At 44.5% G+C, this 11,577-nt stretch overlaps 1 protein-coding gene across 1 annotated transcript in view; it reads right to left on the bottom strand.

Moving 5' to 3' along the window:
• Window positions 1-438: 438 nt before the first annotated feature.
• UBE4B (ubiquitination factor E4B) overlaps window positions 439-11,577 on the bottom strand; it is a 34,404-nt gene continuing 23,265 nt past the window's right edge. The window contains exons 18-28 of the mRNA XM_066334583.1: window positions 10,441-10,540; window positions 9,624-9,751; window positions 9,167-9,265; window positions 8,547-8,782; window positions 7,708-7,834; window positions 7,351-7,495; window positions 5,428-5,562; window positions 4,861-5,052; window positions 2,547-2,721; window positions 2,044-2,190; window positions 439-1,740 (exon numbers count right to left, since the gene is read on the bottom strand). Of these exons, the coding sequence (XP_066190680.1) occupies window positions 1,682-1,740; window positions 2,044-2,190; window positions 2,547-2,721; window positions 4,861-5,052; window positions 5,428-5,562; window positions 7,351-7,495; window positions 7,708-7,834; window positions 8,547-8,782; window positions 9,167-9,265; window positions 9,624-9,751; window positions 10,441-10,540 (1,543 nt within the window). The 3' untranslated portion in view covers window positions 439-1,681. The remainder of the gene's footprint in view (window positions 1,741-2,043; window positions 2,191-2,546; window positions 2,722-4,860; window positions 5,053-5,427; window positions 5,563-7,350; window positions 7,496-7,707; window positions 7,835-8,546; window positions 8,783-9,166; window positions 9,266-9,623; window positions 9,752-10,440; window positions 10,541-11,577) is intronic.

Raw genomic sequence — 11,577 nt, 5'->3', positions numbered from 1 at the left:
AGCAGTTGATGCAGACAGCAGCTTTGGAATCTCCTCCCATCTTAGAGACAAGAAATACACATTGATGCTGTAAGAGGAAGCACCACTAAAAACCCCACAAACAAACCAACCAGCCCACAAGAGTACCTTCACATTTTATAATTTAGAGTTATTAGCAGACCTAAAAGGTCACTGCTGGATTTTATACAGCTCACCAAAACTCCCCCTGGAGCTGTCACCAGCTGTCAGGAGCTATGAATAGGTGCTCAGTGGCACCTGCTTGGGAACATTCTTGAGTTTAAAGTATTACTGATATCTGCACACACAGAAATTTCCCACATAATTTACTGAGTTATCTACAGATCCTAAATCACCATCAGAAAACCTGAACAAAGACACCCAATCATTTGTAAATTTTATATTTTCACTGACATTCTTACAAGAAAGACCAAGGAAACATTCTGTGCGAGTGTGTATCATTTATTGTAGTTCAAGAGAGTCAGGAATTGAACAGAAGACATGGCAAAAAAAAACCAAAAGAAAAACAACCTTTTTCTCCAACTTAATTTTAAAACACTGTGGTTTCAAATCCTTTTTAAAAAGGAAATTCAAGTATCATATGCAGGGGGCAGTAATATAAAAATGTTTGTGAATATTTTTTTCTATTTTTTTTTTAAAAACGTAATTCTACATTTTCCTGCACCCTTTCTGCTTTGGTAAGGCCAAGCCATGGATACAAATTGGTACGCAACATAAAAAATGACCCCTGCCCCAAACTGCAGCCTCCAAGGATAAAAGTATCTGCTCTCAGGGCCAAGCTCCAATGGCTCAGAACTGTCAGTCAGCATCGATCTGCAGCATTGAAAGAATGTGTCTTGTTTTTGTAAAGTCACTGAAATCCCGGTGTTCCCAAGCATCTCATTCGTGGCAGCTGTTTTCACATGTTTCTATCTCAAGGCTTTTCACAAGTACCAGAGCGTCTTGATCAACACAAAGGAAAGGGACATCTCGAGGAAAGGAAATTAAAATTCACACGTGAAGTCTTCGCTTTTTTGAAATTATCCTTGTGTCTAACACGAATTAAAAACCGAATAGGCAAATATGTGTAATATAAAAATAGGATCCCAAGATGAACGCTTTGTTGCAGGCACAGTTATCGCACAAAATATGTTCTTTTAAGGGCAGGGGAATGATTTTGATTTTCAGAGGGTTTGCATTTTTTTTTTTTTTTTTTGCATTACAAAAGAAAAAGACAGCAGTGCAGGTTTGATGGGTGGAACAGAAAGAAAGGAAGGGAAAGAGAAAAAAGTTACTTTAGCAGCAAAATGTCCAAGGTTCTAACCACAATCAAATTAACGGATATCTGGTGGTAAAAAACAAGGTTGGAGGGATGCTGCCCTGATCCATTCGTCTTTGCTAAAATAATTCAGCTGTAAAAACTCCAAAATGTGACATACTGAAGGACAGTTTTGTAACATAAGTAACTTCCTAGCTTGTCCTCCGTGTTATTGACCATCGTTATCACTTAAATATATGTACAAGAATTAAGCTGCTTTTCCTCCTTGTCCACATGCTCCTGGTCACTGCTGAGGTCAGTGCCGTGGGCGTGCCACTGCCACCAACAGCTCCCAAATCTGTGTGTGTGCTGCACTCCTGCCAGAGCAGCCCACGCCCTGCTCTGCCCAGTGACAGGGCAAGGATCTTAATGCTCATTCTGCTTGTCTCTCATCCAGGCTTGGATTTGCTCTTTAAGTTCTGGCACTAGTAAGGAAAAAAAAAAAACAAAACAAAACAGAAAAAAGAATGATTAAATTACTTGGTAACAGTGCTATAAGAAAGTCCCTCATGACTAATAGCTATTGCTCATTTATATAACCATCATGTTTTTCAGCCCAGTGGTTATGGAATCAAGGGTGTGAGGGATTTTCCCCCCAGAAGAAGGGAAAGCAGAGGGAATGAACTTTTCTGTGCAAGCTGAAATGAAGGAACTGTCACGTCCACGGAGGCCTCAGCAGTGTCCAGAGCTGCCCACAGGTGTGTGCCCCAGCCCACACCCCCAGGTACCTGGTTCCAGCATATTTTCTGTCAGCGTCTGACGGTTGAAGGGGTCAGTGGAGGAGTTGAGCAGGTGCCTCAGGATGATGGACCTGTCCATGATGGTTCCTGAGGGCAGCCTCACGGGGTCTGTCATCAGGGTGTCCATCAGAGGATCTGGGGGCACAAGGGGCTGCTCGTCACAGGGGGAAACAGCTGCAAATTTTATCTGCCCACAAACCCACGGTGCTGAACCAATGCTCAGGGTCCCCAGGACACTGCTCAAGTTACAGAAAATGGTTAAATGGACATAAATCTTTATAGCACTTTCCCCTTTCTGACCTGGGACTAAGCATTTCCTATTGTCACCCTGTTTTCAGTTTTTAAGGAACTCTTAGCTCTGTATTTACTGAACTACTTCACTGAACTAGAGCAAGGCTTCATAAACAATAACAGTCTCTATTAACGTATGGAATCCACACAGCAAACAAAATCCCTCTCCCAGGTGGGCAGGGTTAGAAGACTCCACTTGCCTCTGAATTCATCTGGAGCATCGCTGTAATCAATCTCTGCACGGGCATTCTTGGCAACAATTTCCTCCACCTTCTCTGCCAGCAGTTTGAATTTCTCTATTGCTATGGTCGACTTGATTCCAGCCTTCCTCATCTTGGAGATAACCTCCTCAAAGAGCTCCTTACTGTAGGACCTCTACAGGCAAAGCATAAAAAGACAACTTTGCTGAGTTGTAGTACCCTTACATGCCATAAAAAGAGTAAAGAGATTTAATGCATTTTTAAAAGGGCAGGAGGAAGGATCAATGAAACCTCAACCATACATCAAAGCAAATAGTACATAGGTAGCATTCATCTAGCACCAAAATGTCAACACTGAGGCAGACTTAGGATTTTTTTAACCTGTCATCACCACTGTAGAGCTGTTAATGGCCAAAAAAAGAAGGCAACATCACCTAAAGAAAATGAGGAAGACACTCAGAGAGGCTGACTGTACTTATTACAACTGTTCTTAGACAAAACATCTGTCTTGCCATTCTCCTGTCTGTTCTGTTGTTCTCACAAGTCTTGGCTGAAAATACAGCAGAAAATGATTTCTTTAAACTTCTCTGATAATATGCAGAGAAGTAGTGGGAAAGGAGTGTTCTTTCTCCTAATCCAAACAAGAACTAACAAAAAAACCCCACCCCACGATGTTGCAAAAATAGTAAAACAGCCCAGAGAGAGTGAATGCTGGAAACTGGCCACGCAGAGCAGTGGAATATCCAGAGAGACCAAATGCAACTGAAGCAAGCATTACTTCCATGTGAAAAAGAAAGTTAGGGAAGGACTTTTGTAGCTGCCTGTGTTCTACAGAGACACCATTTTCTTTCAACTTCACAATGTTATGTCTTGACATAAACCTTTCCATAAAAAGTGTTATTTACTTTGTTGTGCAAGGCTGAATTACATGACAAACCAAAACACACCGTGTCTCAGAGATTTCTGTTTCCCCTGGGGTTTCTGGAGTGCCCAGCACAGCCCCAGGTCTCTGATGCCATTCAGGACACACAGCAGCCTCCCAGCACCACCACCATGGCAACGTGCCCAGTCCTCTAGAAACGTTTGCACATTCCCTCTCCTGCCTGCTGGGATTTGCCAATGGGACATCTCTCAAAATGCTTTAGAGAGATCCCACCATGATCAAGCAACTTTTTGTTTGTTTTGTTTTTGCTCCCGAAACCAGCAGCCATTAACCAACCGCACATTTCCTTGGTGTTTCTTTCCTGTCACTGACAGTTTCCAAGAGACTGGTCACTCCCCCCACTCCTTTTTGATGAAGGGCCACTTTGTTAATTAAGCTTTTTTCCAGTTCTCACACCCACAGGCTTCTTTCTTTTGATTCCCTACGTCAGTCTGTGCATTTGCTGTGGCTGGCATGGATGAATGATGAATAACATTCCCACTTTCACATACACTAAACAGCATAAAAATACTCATTATACACATGCAAACACGTGAGGTCTGTTTGAGATTTGTTACTGGTATTATCTGCGATTATCAGTACTTAAATAACTACAGAAAAGCAATCCTGAGCTACCCTAATACTGCTGCTTCACTAAACATGCAAACAGCTTCATGAGCTGTAAACCAGCTTGCACCAGAATCTCAAGTAGCTGCTGTAACATTTCTTCCCCTCTGCACTTTACAAAGTTTGTACTGAAAGGACAGATGTGATTCAGTAATCTGACAACATTACAGGAACACAGAGCTGGGCAAGAGCTTATCTTGCTCCCAGTATTACCATGAGGAGTTCAAAGGTGTCCTTAATTGTCTCACACAAGCTGTGCTTTGCCAGTTTATTACACAGCCATTTAATAAAGTGCTTTCAGAGGGAATACAATTTGGAAACTGTTATTCTAAAGAATGAACTTTGATTTGTTGAAGGGGGCTCTTGGTCCCAGCTCTGCCTTTTGATGAGGAAGGGGGAGAGAGGCAAAACTGCCTCAGTTCTCCTGCAAATGGGACAAAGTATTTCTGCTAATTTACAACATTTACAGTGGGGCTGTAGGCAATAAGCACATCATGCTCAGGAAATTCCCTGTGCCTGTGAAGTGCTATGGATATCTGTGTATGTTTCCAGGTTTGCAAAGCACTGGGAACACCCATCTGCAAAGAGCAGACAGAACATGAACAGAAATGATCTGCTGAAAGAAAACAAACTGCAGGGATGTAAGACAAACACAAACTAGCTGGCAGCACATGAGCAAGATGAAACACTTCTAGAATATTCTTCAAAGTCCTGTTTGTCCATCCACAGAGTTTTTCCCTTCCCCTTCACCCTTCTGGAGCTCACCTGATCATCAGCAATTGCTTTAGCAAAGCGAGCACAATCCAGCTGCAGATAAATGTCAGTCAGTTGGTCCAACAGCTTCTTTGGTTCAAACCCGTATTTCTCTGGGTTTTCAACTTTCAGGTCACGGCACTTGGGGCCACACAGCTGCTGGAGGTTAAAGTTCAGCATAGCAGCCAGCCGTGGTCCAAGTTCCTGTGAAAGCAAAGTAAAACACAGATCACAGTGTGAAGGCAGTGATAAAGAAGATTATCACTAGAGTTGCACAGAGCAAGATCAGGAATTATTAACTAATAAAATTTTCATTTGGTAGCCTTGCAGGAAGTGTCTGCTCTTTATGCATGTTTGCCATTAAAAAATGTCATGCAAACAGTTTCTGTCTGGAAGGATCACACCATCTCAGTGACTCAGGTAATGCTCTCAACATCAAATAACATCAACAGCAATTAGATTCTAATGAGCTGGAGAACAGGGAGGAAAATGGAGACTAAGTGCTGCCAAACATTTCCAGGTCATTATCCAGAGATGTTAGAGAAGCAGGGAACCAGCTTAAATCTGAGCAGGACTTACAGGTCTGAGGAAAGGCTTTTGGACCTGCTTGGTCAGGATATGGAACATATCAACAGTTTCTGTTGCCAGGGCAAGGTAGGAACGGGACACGCGCTCGTCCTGAGCCAGCTGCGACTGCCGGGCCTGCTGCTGCTCCTGCAAAACAGACAGGGTGTTCCAGGGGCTGGGATTGCCACGGCCCCACAGCGCTCCAGGGGCTGGGATCCCCACAGCATCACCCAGCACAGCCCCACAGGGGCTGGGATTGCCACAGCCCCACAGCGCTCACAGGGGCTGGGATCCCCACAGCCCCACAGCGCTCCAGGGGCTGGGATCCCCACAGCATCACCCAGCACAGCCCCACAGGGGCTGGGATTGCCACGGCCCCACAGGGCTCCAGGGGCTGGGATTGCCACGGCCCCACAGCGCTCCAGGGGCTGGGATCCCCACAGCACCACCCAGCACAGCCCCACAGTGCTCACAGTGCTCACAGGGGCTGGGATTGCCACAGCATCACCCAGCACAGCCCCACAGCGCTCACAGGGGCTGGGATCCCCACAGCACCACCCAGCACAGCCCCACAGCGCTCCAGGGGCTGGGATTGCCACGGCCCCACAGTGCTCCAGGGGCTGGGATCCCCCACAGCATCACCCAGCACAGCCCCACAGCGCTCACAGGGGCTGGGATCCCCACAGCATCACCCAGCACAGCCCCACAGCCCCACAGCGCTCCAGGGGCTGGGATCCCCACAGCATCACCCAGCACAGCCCCACAGCCCCACAGCGCTCCAGGGGCTGGGATTGCCACAGCCCCACAGCGCTCACAGGGGCTGGGATCCCCACAGCATCACCCAGCACAGCCCCACAGTGCTCACAGGGGCTGGGATTGCCACAGCCCCACAGTGCTCACAGGGGCTGGGATTGCCAGAGCCCCACATTGCTAAGGGCAGCCAGACAAAAGGCAGACAGCAATTCAAATACAGATGTGGGGCATCTTTTCGTCTAAGGAACAGCTGCTCACTTGTATTGCCTCATACTAATGTCTGCATCAGTTTTACAGAATTCTGCAATGCTAAAGAATGAATGCAAACAGCATAACGAGCCCCCGTGGTTACTGAGTGTGTTTACATCCTCTAACTGCTCCTCACAGCTGCAGAACTGGGTTATGCTTCCTTTCCATCCAAATGCCAATATTTCAAAACCAGCTTGGGATCTGAGAGTCAAATGAAGTTCTCTCTAATTCTCTCTAATTTATGCACCATCATAAATAATAAACACTCTCCAGAGAAACAATCTGTAGATGATGTACCAGCTCATTTTGTAACTACAGTAATGGCTTTACCTTGCTGGTAGGCAGAGACAGGAAGAGAGGCTTCAGAAGAGCAAACCAGAATATGTTTAACAAACAAGATCTTTATAGCTTTTCCTTTTATACTTTTTCTTTTTTTAAATCAATAACCTTAAAATAGAAATACCTGACATTGGTGGGTCAACACACACAATTACTGTTTAATCAGGCCAAGCTCTGAGGTACAGGACTATAATTGTCTGCATCGAATCTACCAAGGACCAATGCATTAACAGAATAAAAGCTTCTATTCCATGAAGTCAATTCAACTGGCGAGCTTCTCCCCAAACCTCCTTCAGGAAGGTTAAAGTCTCAGTTCCTCCACTCAGAATTAAGTGCACAGTAATTTGAAACTTTACACTATTTCTACTTCCCACCACGCTCTTTGCCAGCCACAACATAACTGGGCAGAATGATGGTTTTTTGCAGAATGTCATCCAGAGTGACTATGGCCATACTGGCAGCAAAAAAGGCATCAAGAACTGCTTCTCATAAGCAGCTCTTTGGTGCTGCCCCTTATAAAAAAGATTTTTTTATGGTCTTGTATTGAAGAATTAAAAATAAGTAAAGGGCACTTTGAAAAACAGCTCTGTTCACCCTGGGCAGCAGGTCCCATTGCTCTTTATTCTTCATCTCCTCTTGCACTTCATGGATACGTTTTAGGGACTCCAGACTCTCATCCAGCAAGAAAGTCGTGTCATTTATCAGCATGTTGATGTAGCGAACAAACTGCTTCCCAGAGCTGCAAAGAGCAAACACAGGTATCAGGGCCCAGCAGGTGGCTGTGAGAGCACACTGCAGCCCCAGCAGCAGCTCCTGCACTGCACACTGCCACCGAGGAGCCCATTCCCCAGGCCAAGTGCTGTCCTGGGCTCAGGCTAGGGACACCCAGCTCTGCTGGAAGGGCCGTGACAGATACAACGTCCCAGTGACCTGAGACTGCCTCTTACTCACTTGAACTCCTCCATAAATGTACCATGGTGAGCTATGTTCTGCCAGAGGCTTTTGAAAATGGTGCTGATGTGGTAGCGGATTGTAAACTTGTCATAGAACTCGCTCGTGGCTCCGGTGTGCTCCACATCTGCAAAAGAGAACCCAGAGAGATCCCGGGATTCCCCACCAGGATTCACTGGAACACACCTCTCCCTACTGCCTCCAGTGGGATGAGCTCCAGGCACCCAGAGAAACTTTAAGAGATGAAATTCAATTCCCACTCAGAGGTCTCCATCTTAATTCCCATTAGAAGAAGCAGCATTGTATGTTTTCTAAGCTAGACCCAACCTCAATTTGGAAGAAAACCCCCCAGAAACCAAATTATGCTGCTCTATTCAACTCTGCTCTTCATCCCACAGTCTAAAATCTCACCAAGAAAACTCTGGATACCCTACAAAAATATTTGTTTGTGTTAGAGGTGCAAAAACTCTTCCGAAACATCCAAATCTACACGACTAGCAGAACTACAACAAGGAATTTTAAAATCCCAATATTCCTTTAGAAGCAAAGCAAAGAAGCTGCTTTAATTTTGCATCTAAAGACCACAAAGGCAGTTGTGCTGGACTTGTCAGTGCACAACAGCTTGGGAAAGGACTGGAGTTCTCAAGGTTCCATCTAATGCTATTTCCCTCAATTCCTGAGCTATAAAGCCTCATCTTCACAAGACTCAAGATCTATCAAGGTTTTTTTTGTTTTGGTTTGTTTTTTTGGTTTTTTTTTTTAATAGTTACAACAGCTAACAGAGCCTTTGGCCTTAGAACACTGCTGTGCACTCAGTGAGCTACAGACAAAGCACTCACCTGTGTAAAACTTCATCAAGGAGGGGACTAACAATTTAGTGGAGAGAGGGTGATTCTCAATCATTTCAAAGAACTTCTGTGTCCGGGGCTGAACAGCTGGATTTGTCATGAACATCACTTCCACCAGCTTGGCTACTAAATAAGGATTTCGGATGTAGTTCTGGTTGCACAGCATCACAACAAGGAACATCACTATGTCCTGAGTGCAGGGCTCATACAGCACCTGAGGAGCATATCTGGAAACAGGAAAACTGAATTTAAAACCCCAACCCTAATGTTCTACTTCTAAGCTATGGCTTTAAAAAACATTATTCTAGCGATGATTTAACAGATCAAAAGATCAAATGGTCTCACTGCAAACCATGAACAAAATTCCTGGGGAGAGAACCAAAAAACTTTCAACTTTCTTCCAAGAAAAGTCTAGGTTAGAAGGGGCTGAGGTGTGATCTCTGCACTGTAGCTGCAGCAGTGCTGCCCTGCCATCACCTTATGGCTGCTGTTAACAACCAGAACATCAACTGCAGACAGAAAACTACTTTTGCACCCTTCATTTATGCATGTGCCACCTACTAAAGGGAGAAGTGGTAGTACAAGTTTCTTTCAAATATAACTTCACTTACTGTACAATAAAAAATAAAAATTCAGCAACATCTTCCACGTAAAACTCCGGCAACGATGCAAATACTTTCGGAACCTCAGGAGTTAAAGGCAATTTTATGCTGTAAAACAGAAGAGACAACAAGCAGGAGAGTCAAGCAGCAGGGTAAAGCAGAAAGTGCCATGTGCTCACTTACAGAATTCTTCCATGGGAACTCTCTGTAAGAATCTGAAACTGTCTCTTTACAACCCCATTTCAGGACTTCAGTGGTACCAAACACACCTGAGGGAGCCCCCAAACCCAAATGAACATGAAAAACTTTAATAACAGCCACATCCACGCAAGGATGTGTGTCACCAACCACATAACAATGCAGGCACTGCAAGTAAAAACAATTCCAGACTCGCTGAATTCAGTGAGCAGTCTAACATGGTCTGAAATACCTTTGCTACAGCTCCCACAGATAACCTGACACTCACTTGGGATAGGCAGGGTCAAGGATGCGAAGCATCAGCTGAATCACCATGCCATAGAAATTCAGGCACCTCCTGAGGAAGTTTTCATCCAGCAAACCAGCGTCTGCACAAGCCTTGCACCTCACCAGTTTCTGCAGAACATGAACACAAGAACTAATCCAGGGCAAGGCAGATAAACGAAAAGTGCAGCCTCTTCAAGATAATCAACAGATCTGTGAATCACAATTATACAGTGGTCTCTTCTTACAATACACCCTTATTTCAAGATAATAGGGCACATAAACCCCAACTTAGCAAGTAAAATACAATCTGGAGTTGCAGGGACAGATGTGCCTTTCACAAACTTTACGGGAACAATAAAAGGAGTAACAAACGTATCAAAGTGGGGAAATGTGTGATTAAAGCCATTTTGGTGCTACAGAAAATCTGTGCCAATTTCAATGAGGAAGATGTAAGCAGAACAGGCCTCAAAAACCAGAGGAGCCTAGCTGACTCATCTTTGCAGGAATTCTGTGTGAAATCAGTGACTTGAGAGTTCCTATTTGTGCATGGACTGTGCACACACAGCTACTGCTGAGCAAAGCACAGTCTCTTGGCTTGCTCTATCTCCAATTAAGGAACAGAATTTTCTTACTGGGGTTATTTGAATCCTAAATTGACCATTGATGTTATATTCCATTATGACCACCATCCCCTGCAGCACTCCCAGGGCTCAGGGGTTCAGATTCACCATTTCCCAGCAGCATCAGAAACACCAGGACACAAAGTCAACACACAGAGGCCACGAAGTGTTCAGCTGAGAACTGAACCACTCACAAACCTTAAGCTGTGTCTTGCACCGTTTCAGCATCTCTCGATGCCTGGTGGCCAGAGGAGAATCCTTCCACTGACTTTCATTGTTTTTCAGATCTTCAACAGTCCTGAAAAGCAGAGGCAGGAACTGGTTATCATGACAGAGGGGAAAAATGCTGCCAGCATTAGGCATTTCACTGACCTATCTGCTAAAAACCAAGTAGGGGAAATGCTGATCATTTTCAAAGTAATTACCCATCATCATAAAAGAGAAATAAGCTGCTTGTGTAAATACAGACTGAACAGGACTCAAGAGGCACCACATAGACTAGCTCCAGCACCCAGGACTGTCAGACACACCAAAGGGATCAAACACAAGGCCTCTATCCTGCCTGACAAACTAATTTTCTCCATCGTACTTAAAAAAAAAAAAAAATTGCCTTTTTCCACACTGAAGTCTATGGTCACTCTAAAGGAAGGTTAAAAGGATGCCATGAAAATTAAACCTTAACACAAGGAAAGGATGGTTCAGTTAATGGGACAGAGGGTTCATTCACCTTCTAGTATCAAAAAGGAAACTGGAAGACAAAATCAGCTAAGGAACAAAAAGGTGGCCAGCAGAAAGTCTTGCTAGAAACAAGAAAGTTGCAGGTCTATATCCTGTGTATCCTCCCCCTTTCTACTACTACAAGTGAGTTTTGTTGTACACTTCTCATGCTGCACTCCCAGGAAAACTCAGGCCTTAGAGGAGTTCAGGACATGAACAATCCGTGTCTCCCTTTTGGTGGAAGGACCAGAAAGGGCAAAGGGGGTTGATATTCCTCCCCTTCCTTACCCACCTTTCTGCTGCCACACAGCAAAGAGAACTTCAATGTACATCACACACACCATTTGCATTAAAAAAAATTCTACAGATTCACATAAATTAATCCTTTTCAGGGAGTGCAGCTGATTAGAACCAACCTCATACACTGAACTGCATGAATACAGTGAATACAGTCCCTTTTCACCCCTTCTCTAAACACAAATTCTCTTCCACATCAATCTCTGCCTACAGCAGACAAACATCCAGTGCAATTTACTAACAAGATCAAAAGACGTTTCCAATGTTGCAAGCAACTGAGCAATTGATGGAAAATGCTGAAGCCTAAGCTCCTATTGCTGT

Source organism: Sylvia atricapilla, chromosome 22 (assembly GCF_009819655.1).
Source record: "Sylvia atricapilla isolate bSylAtr1 chromosome 22, bSylAtr1.pri, whole genome shotgun sequence".
Classification (NCBI taxonomy): Eukaryota; Metazoa; Chordata; class Aves; order Passeriformes; family Sylviidae; genus Sylvia; species Sylvia atricapilla.
This window is presented reverse-complemented; position numbering and strand designations above follow the sequence as displayed.